The sequence below is a fragment of the Metopolophium dirhodum genome, chromosome 9 (assembly GCF_019925205.1).
Source record: "Metopolophium dirhodum isolate CAU chromosome 9, ASM1992520v1, whole genome shotgun sequence".
Taxonomy (NCBI): domain Eukaryota; kingdom Metazoa; phylum Arthropoda; class Insecta; order Hemiptera; family Aphididae; genus Metopolophium; species Metopolophium dirhodum.
The window spans coordinates 10,955,719-10,968,087 of NC_083568.1; the positions used below are offsets into that span (position 1 = coordinate 10,955,719).

Consider the following 12,369-nt stretch of genomic DNA (forward strand, 5'->3'; position numbering starts at 1 on the left):
TTTTGTTTTAAAAAATTTGCAATGTTTATAATTTATATGCACACATTTGAGATCGATAGTTGATAGATTAGCATTTTTCTATGCTACCTATATACTTTATAATATGATACCCACTCACCCATACTTACGTTTTTTTTTTTATTAAAATATAGGTATTCAAAATCAATTGTTGTGGTTAGATAATAATAAATATTTTTATTTAATTAATATTACAAGTTCTTCGTTCATTGTCTATTTTAGTTTCATAAATTAAATTAGATTTATTGTTTGTTTTTGTGAGTGAATGCGGAGTTAATTTAATTTTAATTTTAATTTTAATAAGTGATTTTATTTATAATGATCAGAATAATCCAGTTATTTTTAGAAAAATATTATGACCTAAACGTTCATGTTTCCATATTTGGAATTTGGGACCGTGTTATATTAGTATTTAATATCAGTCATCAGTTTTCCGGTGTGTAAGGAACAACTCATTTTAGTACTTCACATTGTTAAATCGAATAATAATATGGAGTGGTCAAACGAATCCGTGCTTGAATTTTTAAGACTATATGAACAAGAATCTGTTATTTGGAATGCAAAACATTTAAAACACAGAGACCGAAATGCAGTCTCCGATGCGTGGTCAAATATACAAAAATCTTTCAGCCTTCAATGTACAATACAAGAGCTAAAAAAGAAAAAGGAGTCACTCATGTCTACCTATCGACCACTGTTGAATAAAGTCAAGGGTAGTATGGGAACAGGGTCAAGTGCCGAAGACGTTTACAAACCAAATTGGTTCGCTTATGAAACAATGGCGAAATTTTTATTTGGATCATGTCAGCCTAGGTCAACAATAAGCACACAGGTATATTTATTTAACTATCAATAGGAACTTAACCACTCGAATGTCGATTAATAATAAAATATAAAAATGAAACACACCCCTAAATAAATACCTAGATAAAAGTACAATAAATATAAAACAAAACTTATTTTTAGGTACTGTAATATAATTTATTATAAAATAAAATATTCAGAATATTTTGTTATACAGTCTTAAAATAAAAAATGTCCTTATTTATTTACCTAGCTATAACGTTGTTATAATATAGGTACTATAAAATAAATCATACTGTTATTATTATGTATTATAATGTACGGATGTAGATTGTACGTAGACAGTGTATTATTATATGCAAATAATATAATTTGATAGTCGATAGGTAATATATAAATTAAATTATTAAAAATTCCTAACTAAGATGGTATTTAAAATTACATTAATATATTAATATTTATCTTGCCATGGTACTTTTCCGTTTGTTGAAAAATATGTTGCGTATTCATCTCTTATTATTTTAGCTTCCGCTCCGGGTCTTCTGGGTATGTTGCGAATGGGTAGTAATGATGCCATGCTATTCTGTTCTTGTCTCCACGTACCAGGAATAATCTGCCCTTCTTCATTTTCTATATCAAATATCCCATTTGGTGAATATTTAGAAGAGGAAGTTTTACTTCTTCTTAAAAAATTATGTAACAATGTACAGGTTAAGGTAATATTTGTTACTTTTTCGGGTTCGAGTAACATTGGTTTTCTCATTACTCGAAATACTGAGGACATTATCCCAAACACATTCTCAACAACACGTCGGGCACGAGATAGCCGATAGTTGAATACTCTTTCTTTACTACCTTTTTCATACACTCCGGAGTACGGTTTCATTATACGCGGAGTAAATGCAAATGCATCATCCGCAACAAGCAAGTACGGGACATGCAATTCTCTTAAAGGTAATGGTTCATCAGGTGGAAACATAATCTCATTTTGTTCTATACTTTTGTTCAAAGCGGTATTTTTAAACACACCACCGTCACTTATTCTCCCTTGGCATCCAATATTTGCATATAAAAAATTGTAATTAGCGTCCACCAAAGCAAACAAAACTACACTGAATGTTCCTTTATAGTTTATGAACTCAGAGCCACTATGTATAGGTGACTGAATAACAACATGTTTGCCATCTATGGATCCACAACAATGAGGAAAGTTCCATTTTTCGGAAAAATCTTTCTCGATAATTTTCCACTCTTCCGTGGTTTGTGGTATCTTGAAAATTTACAAAAGAGTTTTAATTTTTGTTTTAAGTATTTGAATATGACATGATAAATAATAATACGTAAATTATATCGTTCAACAATATTTTTAAAAAATAAAGTAAAAACTTCGTAAGCTACATACACTTTTTATAAGATTTAAAGTAAAAGTTTAATAATTATTTAAAATATTTTGACTCAAAAGTATTTTACAAAATTATGTTAGTTCAACAAATCTGACATATTATACTGATATAGTAGAGGAAACAATTAAAGAAATATTGTGCTTATGTATTTTTAATATTTTTCAACTACTATGTAATAATATATCAGTAATATATTACATTTGCAAGCTTTTTTCCAGAAAAATAAAATCGAAATCTATTTTGTGGAAAAATAATTTTTAAAACTATTTGTTAAAGGTCGAGAATATTATAACAGAAAATTTGTTATAAGTGTTTTATTCTAAAAGAAGAATTGTTTTAGATTCTGAGCGGAGCTATGAATGTATTGATTTTACAATGATGTGTGTTTTTTTTTTTATTTTTTTTTTTTTGTGCCTATTGTCACTTTTTATGACAGTAACAATTCTTAGATTTTCTTCAACAGTACCTTTTCTGATAGGAAAGTGAATCTAGTTGGTACTTTGGGGGGGAGGGGGGGGAGGGGGGGGGGGGTAAAATTCCCAGTAGTGTCCAAAAGCACCGTGAAAAACAAATGAAAAATTAAGGAATTTAACACAAGCCTCCTGATATATTGTTACAATAGCATTTGAAAAATATTAAAATTACAAAGGCACAATTTTTTTATAAGTATATAAAGTTTAAATATTGACATAATGTATAAAAATCTCGAAAATTATTAACCATTGTAATTAAAAAATTATAAAATGTACAATTTTTTGTAATTAAGGATTGAAAATTTAAAACAAAGATTCTCATAAATAATTTATACTGTAACTAAAAAATAAATACATATATACCTAATAACAGTTATTTTTTACTGACATTTTAAATTCAAATTTGGACGAAATCGCTCAGAATCGTTTTTCGTATAAAATGATATTAAATAATTGAATTCAAATGTAGTACCATCCATTACAGTTACCCACTTGTAACCTACTATACAGCAGAGTTACATCCGCTTGCCCACCTTTTTAGTTTTAAAACAACAATTTATTTTTTCTTGTTAGGGCTTACAAGAGGACATGTCATCATCTGCAGATATGTTTGATAACTGTAGTGCCGAAGAAAATGTGGATATCAGTACAAGTACTGTGGAAAGTTGTACACCACCCACTCGACAAAATAATAAAAAACGTAAACTTGTTTCTACTGATGTCATTGAAAAGCGTATGGAAGATGCCTACAATATTATGAAAACTGTTTGTGATAATAAACCAAAAAAAAATCGATGCCAACTTTACGGGGAACTTCTTGGTGAAAAATTAAGTGAATTTGATGAAAAAACACAATATTTTCTTATGCACGAAATGGATACTTTAATTTTGAAAACAAAATTTCAAATTGAAAATCAGCTACCCACAACTTCTCAACCGAATTACCATTTGGAAAATCTGCAACAAAATGTTCCGACTGCTTCATATAACTCCTATAATTTTCCCACTTCTATCAATTCAGCATCTTCGTACTATTCCCAACCATCTTCTTTTTCTTACGCTCAACAGTTCCAACATCCTCAGAATATTTCACCGATATCTGGAATGACTTCCGATGAATCTAATACTGGTAATACTCAACACGCATATCAGTAATGTTAAGGTTTATTTTTTTATTTTCAAGTATTTTATTATACCTACTCTTTATTAAAGGTTATATTTTATTTACATAATGATTTAAGATTTCTCTGTTTTTAGTTTTGTTATATTTATTTGAAATAATAACAAAAAGCAATTTATTAAATATTAAGTTATTCAAAGTTAGTAACAAGTCAAGTAATAACTAATAGTTTTAATTTTTATTTGGACAATTATAATGAGGACAAGATTTTTTTTATTTAATAGGTATTTGATAATATTTATGATTATAATTTTCTGATTACAATATGTATCGTATATTATTAAAAATTAAACACGTTCATGTAATCTTACCTTGATTTCATCCTTAAGTACATCTATCAATGCGTCACAAACATCAAACACGCATCGGGAAACAGTTTGGGAAGAAAATTTAAATAAGTAAGATAAACTTCTAAAACTGTCACCAGAAGCCAAAAACCTGAGTGTCACTGCTAACCTTTAATAATTTATTTTAAAGTATGTTAGATAATAATAAATATTAAAAAAAAAAAATGATAATGTGTGGTAACCTTTCTTGTACAGGGATTGCTTCTCTCATAATTGTATCATTTTTTTTAATTACTGGTCCAATTTTACTAAGTAAAAATTCAAAGTCAGTGGCTGACATCCTGCAAAAGTTTTCAAATTTACCAGATGGTTCTCGTCTTAGGTCCTCCATGAGATTTGTGGCATTGTACCTATCAAAGTATTATATCATAATCATTAAACAATAATATGTTCCAATGGTTTTATACTCCAAGTTATATAAGTTCCTATTTTAATTTAAAATATAGTTAGCAGCTACACTGTAGGTTGAATATATTATTGCGGATCCGTAAATCGTAATACCTACGTAGTAAACGAGGAAATCATTTTCTAAAATAGTTTTTGTTTGAATGGTTGCTATAATGCTATTATAATTTTTAAGTATTAAATGGACATATTTTGCAAATGATTAAGTACCTACAAAATGTAAGTATAAGTAGTAAGTACATGAATTAATACATATTAGGTATACACTATACAGGTTAAACTAATTAACTGAAAACAGTTATTATATAAATAGTAAAACTTATTTTGAATATGAAATAAAAGAATCTATTTAATATTCTATTATTTTATATATACAAATATATACATTGGTAGCTATAAAGATTTAAAACGTAATGAACTTACTTGTTACGACTTTGATGTATTGTCGTCATCCACCACCTTCTCTTTTTTGGACTTTTGACTTTTTTCTTATTTTTTAAATATTCACCACACATAACAATAAATGAAGCACAAACTAGTGCTTTGTCGTTTTCACTTATCATAGTCCAATAAATTATTTATTAAATTGTGTTAAATTACAATAATAAATTATAAACTATTTAGTTGTTACCTAAGTCTTTACCACACAACGATTAGGACTAGACTAATTTCTAACTTAAATTTCACAAAAACAAAAAAGTGAAAATATTATTATTTAAGTGTGCCCCCCACCACCAATATTTGCTTTAACAGCCAGCAGTGGGAACAGTGTACTTGGCTACTTGTACAAGTGCTCAAGTATTGGCCTACTTGTCAAGTACACCAGTCGTGTGAACACCCTCATCGTGCACTGGCCAAATGTACAATTATTGGCGTATTTGGCAAGTACACCAGTCGTGGGAATCCGGCTTTAATATATAGCCTATAGGTATAATATTATTATATTACGAAAACGTCAAATCGTTTACTGTATAAAACAACTAAATGAGTGTATTACTTAAAGTAACGCAAATTTTATTTTTATTTAACAAAACGTTTTAGATTTCTGAGTTCAACGATGAATGTATTGATTTTACAATGATGTGTATTTTTTTTTTATTTTTTTTGTGTCTGTGTACACGATAAGTAGTCGAAATGATTGGATTTTCAACTTTAGTATCTTGTTTGATGGTAAAGTGAATATCGTTGGTGCATTGGGAAGATTAAAATTTCCAATAGTTTTTAAAAGAGCCGGGAAAAACAACATAAAAATTAAGGAAAAAACGGGAATTTTTACGCAAAATCGGTTTTCCACAAAATCGATTTTGGTTTTTGGTGTAACTCTATTATGAAGTATCTATCATAATATCACCAGACACATAAGCAGTAAATTATATATTCTAGAAAAAATCACAATACAACTATGTTATGTAGTTATTGCATAATCATTTAGTACATTTATTTGGCAGTACCTATACGTCATTCTGCGTATTCATAATTCATATATGAATCTTGTAACCTTATCTGACCTTATATTACCTATCTGACTAACAGTAAGCAAACAAGCAGTATATACATGTTTATACATTTATAATTGAATGACAATATTTTAAATTCCATAATTACATTTTATAATTCCATAAAGTATACATAATTCAATGAGTTGTTCCTTACTATGATTAGTCGAAATTTGATATCATTACGTGATCGTTATCACTTATATTCACGAATTAAGATATGCATATATAGGTTACCCATATCTTAATTCATGCTTATATTAGAAAATAAGTGTATGATTGATACCACGCAAAGTTTATAGATAAACCTTGGATACCACGAATTGAAATACACTTAACATATATTTTAATTCCAGGTTGATACTGCCTGTTTAATTGAAGTTGTAATGATTTCTGAGGTAAATAACTACAATGATCAAAACAATATTGAATGTAGGGGAAGTAATGCTAACGCGGTTCCTCCTCCGGTCCTCGATTTAACCGAAAAAAAAAAAAAATATTGAATAATATTGTAAAAAATCAAAAAAGTTAAAACATAAGAAAAACCCATTTTCCCAACATTTGCATTTTTGTAAATCCTGCGTTTCACTATAGAAGGGCAGTATTGGTATTAGCAAAAATCACTCAATTACATTTTAAAATGACACCAATTCGTATTAAGCCTCTACAGTATAACATAATTTTTCTTTATAGGAGTGAATGGGATGTTTACAAATTGTTGTTGTAACGTATTTTTCACCATTTACAAAAATCTACGAAGTTAAAGTAAAATTTATTAAACCACATAAAATATTTATCTCATACAGATAAGGATTTTTCCAATGGTCGGTTTAAATAATTCATACCTAGTTCTTTTATAATAATTTCTCAAAGTTAAAAATAAGAGTAAAAAATAAAATCTCAGAACTGGTTTTTACCAATACGGTTAGGTACGTTTAAATAAAAGAAATCATAGGTATCCATGCACTTGAGTTATTCGGCTAAAAAACATGTGAGACATTTTTAAAAGATGTCTGCGTGTCAGTCTTATAATTGATACTTTTTAAAAGAATTCAAGTACAGAATAGATACAGATACATATTTTAAAAAGTACGTAATTTAAGATACGTATTTGAATACTTTACTAAAAAAAATTATTTAAGTACCAGAACCGATTTTCATGTTTTTCGTTTAATACATGGAGCATTTACCATCATACAATGTTTAATTAAATATTCTATAAAATACTCCTCTGTATTCTTTGTGGAAGTGTTTGTGAATTTTTGTGAATTTTCACTTGAGTTTAATTCAAAGTAAAAAAATGAATTACCTATTACCTAATATTCTCATCATTTTTTTTTTATTTTACGTGGTTTAAATTAAAATTAAAATCTACAAATTAACAAGAAAAAGAAAATTAGAATTTAGTTTTAAATAAGTACAAATGCTTTGAAAAAATATTTAAAATACTTTGTCCGAGTATTTTTTTTAAAAGTATTTCAAAATGTACGTACTTGCGACTTGAGTAGGTACTTAAAAAGTATATGAATACTTTTACAGCTTTACTCAAATACTCTTACTCAAGTAGATACAGTACAAGATTGTTATGGGTCCATTTTACTTATGAACCCAGAACAGTTTCGGAAAAACTATACAAACTTTCCTTGATTCAATTATGTCCAAAGAATCTCTTGCATAGCTATTAGCTGGTGAAAGTTTAAAAAATGTTTACAAATGTAAATTTTCTGTTTCAAAAAGTGTCATCAATCTAAAATGTTGTATTGATATAATTTAAATGTTAAATCACTTAGGTACTTACTACTTAGACGCAACTAGGGTTAAAATTCTGGGGGCTGCAGCCCACTTAACAAAACTATTTATTTAAAATAATCCATAGGGAGCTTATATCTAAATCAACAAGGGATATTTTTGGAGGGCCTCGATCTTAGTGGCTTAGCCCCCCCCCCAAGTTGCACCAATGCTTAAGTACCTACTTACTAACAATAATTAAACCACTTACAAAATAAACACTACTGATATTTTGAGAAGTGGGGACATATTATGGTATATAAGTTTTAGAAGGGGCTAGCAATGTAAATGGGCTCCCCTATATTTAATAGCTAATGACTATAGGATTACTACAAAAGAGCAATAAATAATAAACGCTAAATAATATAATTTAAGACTTTTTATAGACATACATAATAAATATGGTTTAAATAAGTAAATTACAGCACTATATAGTGAATCATTTTTAAAAACTCAAATAGTGTTTTATATAATCACAATATGATTACATTAATATTGTATAATAACGATATCTCTACGTATTATATAATTAATCTTACAGTGCCATAATATCATACAATACAATATAATAGGTATATAATAAGTAAATTAATGGTTTTGAAAAAAAAAATGAGGACAATTATTATGTATGATATATTATATTATAATTTATATGTAACCAAAAACAATAGCTTAATCTATAACTAAAAAAAAACAATTTTACAATTTATATGATAATATAATTGATAAATGATAATACAATATTCTATTTGTGCGATATACCCCTATTCGCTTTGGTTCATTCACTCTTACCCGTGACCTTCACTGGATATATTGATATTTTCCACTTGGACTCATATATAAACTCATCGGGGGATACTGGGATAGGTCATGTTAACTTTGTAATCCAAATGGTTTTTTTTTTTTAGAAAATTCGTAACTCTTAGAAGAGAGACAATAAAGAGTGTTTAGTATGTACATTATTTGGGAAAGCAAAGCGAAGGCAGTTCTCCAACGGGTCAGCGCGCTGCAGCGGTTTCACGATACCAAAAAAAAGTATGTATAATATTATTTTCACCTTTTAATTTTTAACTTTTATGCTGGGTTGCATAGGTAAACAATTTTTTTAATTTAACGGTTCACTAAAAATTTAATGGACCAATCACGGGCCACTAAATCTTGTTTAAGGGACCATTAGCTCACTATTGATTCATTAAATGTTTTGTGCAATCCGGCATTAGAATATTAAATATTTATTAAAATATTATGAAATGTATATACCAATTATTTTATACGATTTATTAAATTACTTGTACCTATTTACTATACTTTTAACTTTTATAACAAATAACTTAATTCCGTTAACTCCAAATCTAAAATACAGAAGCTAAAACTGTATTTAAAACTCGAAAATAATCAAATCATTTGTACTTATTACGTTCGTAAATATAACTTGCGTCATGCCTAAAGTTTCGTACTTCGAATCAATTTAATGGATTAAAATGGTAGTAAAATCGTGAGATTCAAAACACTCCATTGTGTGCCTGCGCTGTGTACTGAATATATAAAATAGTAAATACAATATCACAACATTATCCATTTAAACTTTCATGTATTTTGTACATGATTATCGTTGACATATATTTCGTAGTATTAAAATTAAATCAGATATTCGTGCACATATTGTGTTATTGTTCAAGAGAAAGAAAATAATATAAAGTAACAAAAAAAAGTTTATAGGTAAGTGATGATAAATATATTACCATAATATCATTTAGGTACCTACTACGACATGCATTTATAATAATGTAGATACTAGGTAGAGGTAGGTAAGTATATACATATAATATAGGTAGTAGTTACTAGTTATATTATGGAAGTAATAAAGATGATACAACACAGCTGTGTTTGTTAGGTTATATTACAAATGTACCAGGTACATATTATAGTAGGTAGGTATATTATAAATGTTATAATATAATTATAATATAATAATATAATAAAATATATACGCAAATTACTGTAAAAACAAGGTTAACGTTTATTCATAATATTGGGATTTGATTCGGCTGAAATAAAATGAATAGTTCCAACTTAATAATTATTTGCGTATAACGCACTATATAATATGGTCGGCAAACTGAAAAGGGTTTAGCTATATAATATAGCACGATCATTGATCACTGATCAACGTGTATCTCAACCGCAGACTGCGATATTAGCCGAATTTTTGATATTACTACAGGTCGCGAAAATATTATAGTAATTATATAATGTAATAATATCGTGACATAAATCTAAGGTCTGGTTGTCCACGACTTAATGTTTTGTATCGAAATTCAAAAACGCTTTGTACGCTGTACCTATACGATGATTTGACAGCTTTGGTAATCGTATATATATATATATGAGTCATCAAGAATCTACATACATTGTGTTTTATTCTCTGCAAATTTTATGACATTTTTTTCATATTTCGGATGTAATTTATTTATATGTACGCCTACCGACAAATTTTTATTTTTATACGACTCGTACCTACCTACCTATATATAGTATACTATGTGGTTATTAAACTTCAATATTTTAATACTATTATAATGGCCCATTGTTGAATTCATTATTTTATTTGAGTATATTTTTAGGTAGCCAGTAAACGCTTGCATAGTAGGTACTTTAACTATTATTACCTGTGTAAATGTAGTAATGCTTAAATATTGTGGACGGTGAGCTAACAATAATGCTAAATGTTCTACGTATATTTTTCATTATCAATATTATGTAAATGGCCAATATATTATTTCTCAATAATATCTTAAATTAACAGTGTTGACCTTTTGATTGATAAAATTTCAATATTCTATACAACATAATATTTAAAACATAAATGATTTTTTTTTTTAAATTTGAATAGGTTATTTTGTTTTCAACCAATATATTTGGGCCCCGAATCAAAATTCTTTATAAACGCATGTGCTATATATAATATTATGATGCATCTACTAAAATATTGATTCGACAGTAGTTTTCATAGAACATGATACGTCCCTATAATATTATACAATATTGTACATTTTAATAATATTACGCACACGCACCCACGTCTTCGCGACAAACACTATTCCGAATATTATACCGAATTATTTCCGATGGACAAGTGGCCGTGTGCAACGATATTATAAGCTTGATCAAGCGGCGGGGGCATCGTGCGTAGGTCGGTAGGTGGCGGGTGTGGGTGTTGGTTAATACATGAATACACAATAATACAATAGTAATAATAATAATAATAATAATATAATAATACATAATAATATGCTGTCGCGTCCCTCCCTCCCTTCTAGCCCATCATCACGCAGCCGCCCATGTCTGTCCGCTCATCGGGTGACGCGCGACCGCGGCGGAGACGGACGCGGCCGTGGCCGGATGATAGTAGTTGCGTAGTCCTGTCGTGTTCGTCCGCGTCGCTGTCCACCATGACGCTCTAGACGGGCAGCGGGACGGGGTCCCACGTGAGGTTCTGCAGGTAAGTCGTGTCGCTGATGTCGTTGTCGCGTTTGTCGAACAGCGCGGTCGCGCTGCCGTTGCGCGGCCGCCGGCGCCGCCGCCGGGCGAACGACCGCGTGTAGATCTTCAGCACCTGACAGTTGCACGTGACGGCCAGTGCGACCAGTATGCCCTGCAGCGAGTGGCCCACGTTGTACGCGATCCACGCCACCGGGTCAGATGCCGGCGACCCGTTCCTGGCCACGTAACCGAACACGTTCACCGCGAACAGCAGCGTTGCGATCTTCACGTACAGGTGCAGCTGCAGCGTGCGCTTCCGGTGCATCTTCAGCCGGGTCTTCTTGTCCACTTGCAGCCCGACCGTGGCCCGTGCGGTCAGCCAGCTGCGGACCAGCGAGTCGACGATGGCCGCGAAACAGCACAGCGCCGGCACGGCGAACGTCACGTTGTAGATGGTCTTCTCGAAAAACCTGCAACACGCGTGTTCGCGGTGGTGTTATATTATTATTATTAAATCGTCGGATTGTTGTTGTATCAATACGTGCCTATCGTGTAGGCAGGCAACAACACGTTGACAGTGCCTGCAGCCTGACGTTTGCAAACCATTTATAATTGGACAATAAACCGAAAAGAAACTTATAAAAAATTGTATAGTCGCGCCTGGTACATTGTATATTTTATTAGGTATATTTTCTACGTACTATACACATATAATAATATGTAGTCACCTACTACCTATACAGTGGAGTATGTCCAGAGAGTGTCACCCTAATATTTTGTCCGTCGCAAATTAATCCATCTATTATGAGACATTAATGTCATTAAATTAAAATTTATATTATAGATTAAGACTACTGTTGAAATTTGAAAAGACAGCGTTCAAATCTATGGATTTTCAACGATGTTTCGTATACATACACAATTTACCTGTGGTGATATGGAACTTTTGGGACAATGTGCTTTATATTATCA

General features: G+C 30.2%; 3 protein-coding genes across 3 annotated transcripts in view; 1 reads left to right on the plus strand and 2 right to left on the minus strand.

Annotated features, from left to right (window-relative positions):
• The first annotated feature begins 496 nt into the window (after positions 1-496).
• On the plus strand, positions 497-4,160 carry LOC132952408 (uncharacterized). The gene is made up of 2 exons (XM_061024702.1): positions 497-850; positions 3,272-4,160. The coding sequence occupies exons 1-2, from the start codon at positions 509-511 to the stop codon at positions 3,851-3,853; spliced, it is 924 nt and encodes a 307-aa protein (XP_060880685.1). The 5' UTR covers positions 497-508; the 3' UTR covers positions 3,854-4,160.
• On the minus strand, positions 994-6,976 carry LOC132952407 (uncharacterized). Its single transcript, XM_061024701.1, has 4 exons — positions 5,054-6,976; positions 4,408-4,575; positions 4,190-4,334; positions 994-2,092 (listed from the first exon to the last, which is right to left on the minus strand). Exons 1-4 carry the CDS (start codon positions 5,191-5,193, stop codon positions 1,274-1,276), a joined length of 1,272 nt encoding a protein of 423 aa, XP_060880684.1. The 5' UTR covers positions 5,194-6,976; the 3' UTR covers positions 994-1,273.
• A 1,297-nt stretch (positions 6,977-8,273) lies between these two features.
• LOC132952632 (adhesion G protein-coupled receptor E3-like) overlaps positions 8,274-12,369 on the minus strand; it is a 140,274-nt gene continuing 136,178 nt past the window's right edge. Inside the window, exon 4 of the mRNA XM_061024968.1 lies at positions 8,274-11,867. Within this exon, the coding sequence (XP_060880951.1) occupies positions 11,375-11,867 (493 nt within the window). The 3' untranslated portion in view covers positions 8,274-11,374. The remainder of the gene's footprint in view (positions 11,868-12,369) is intronic.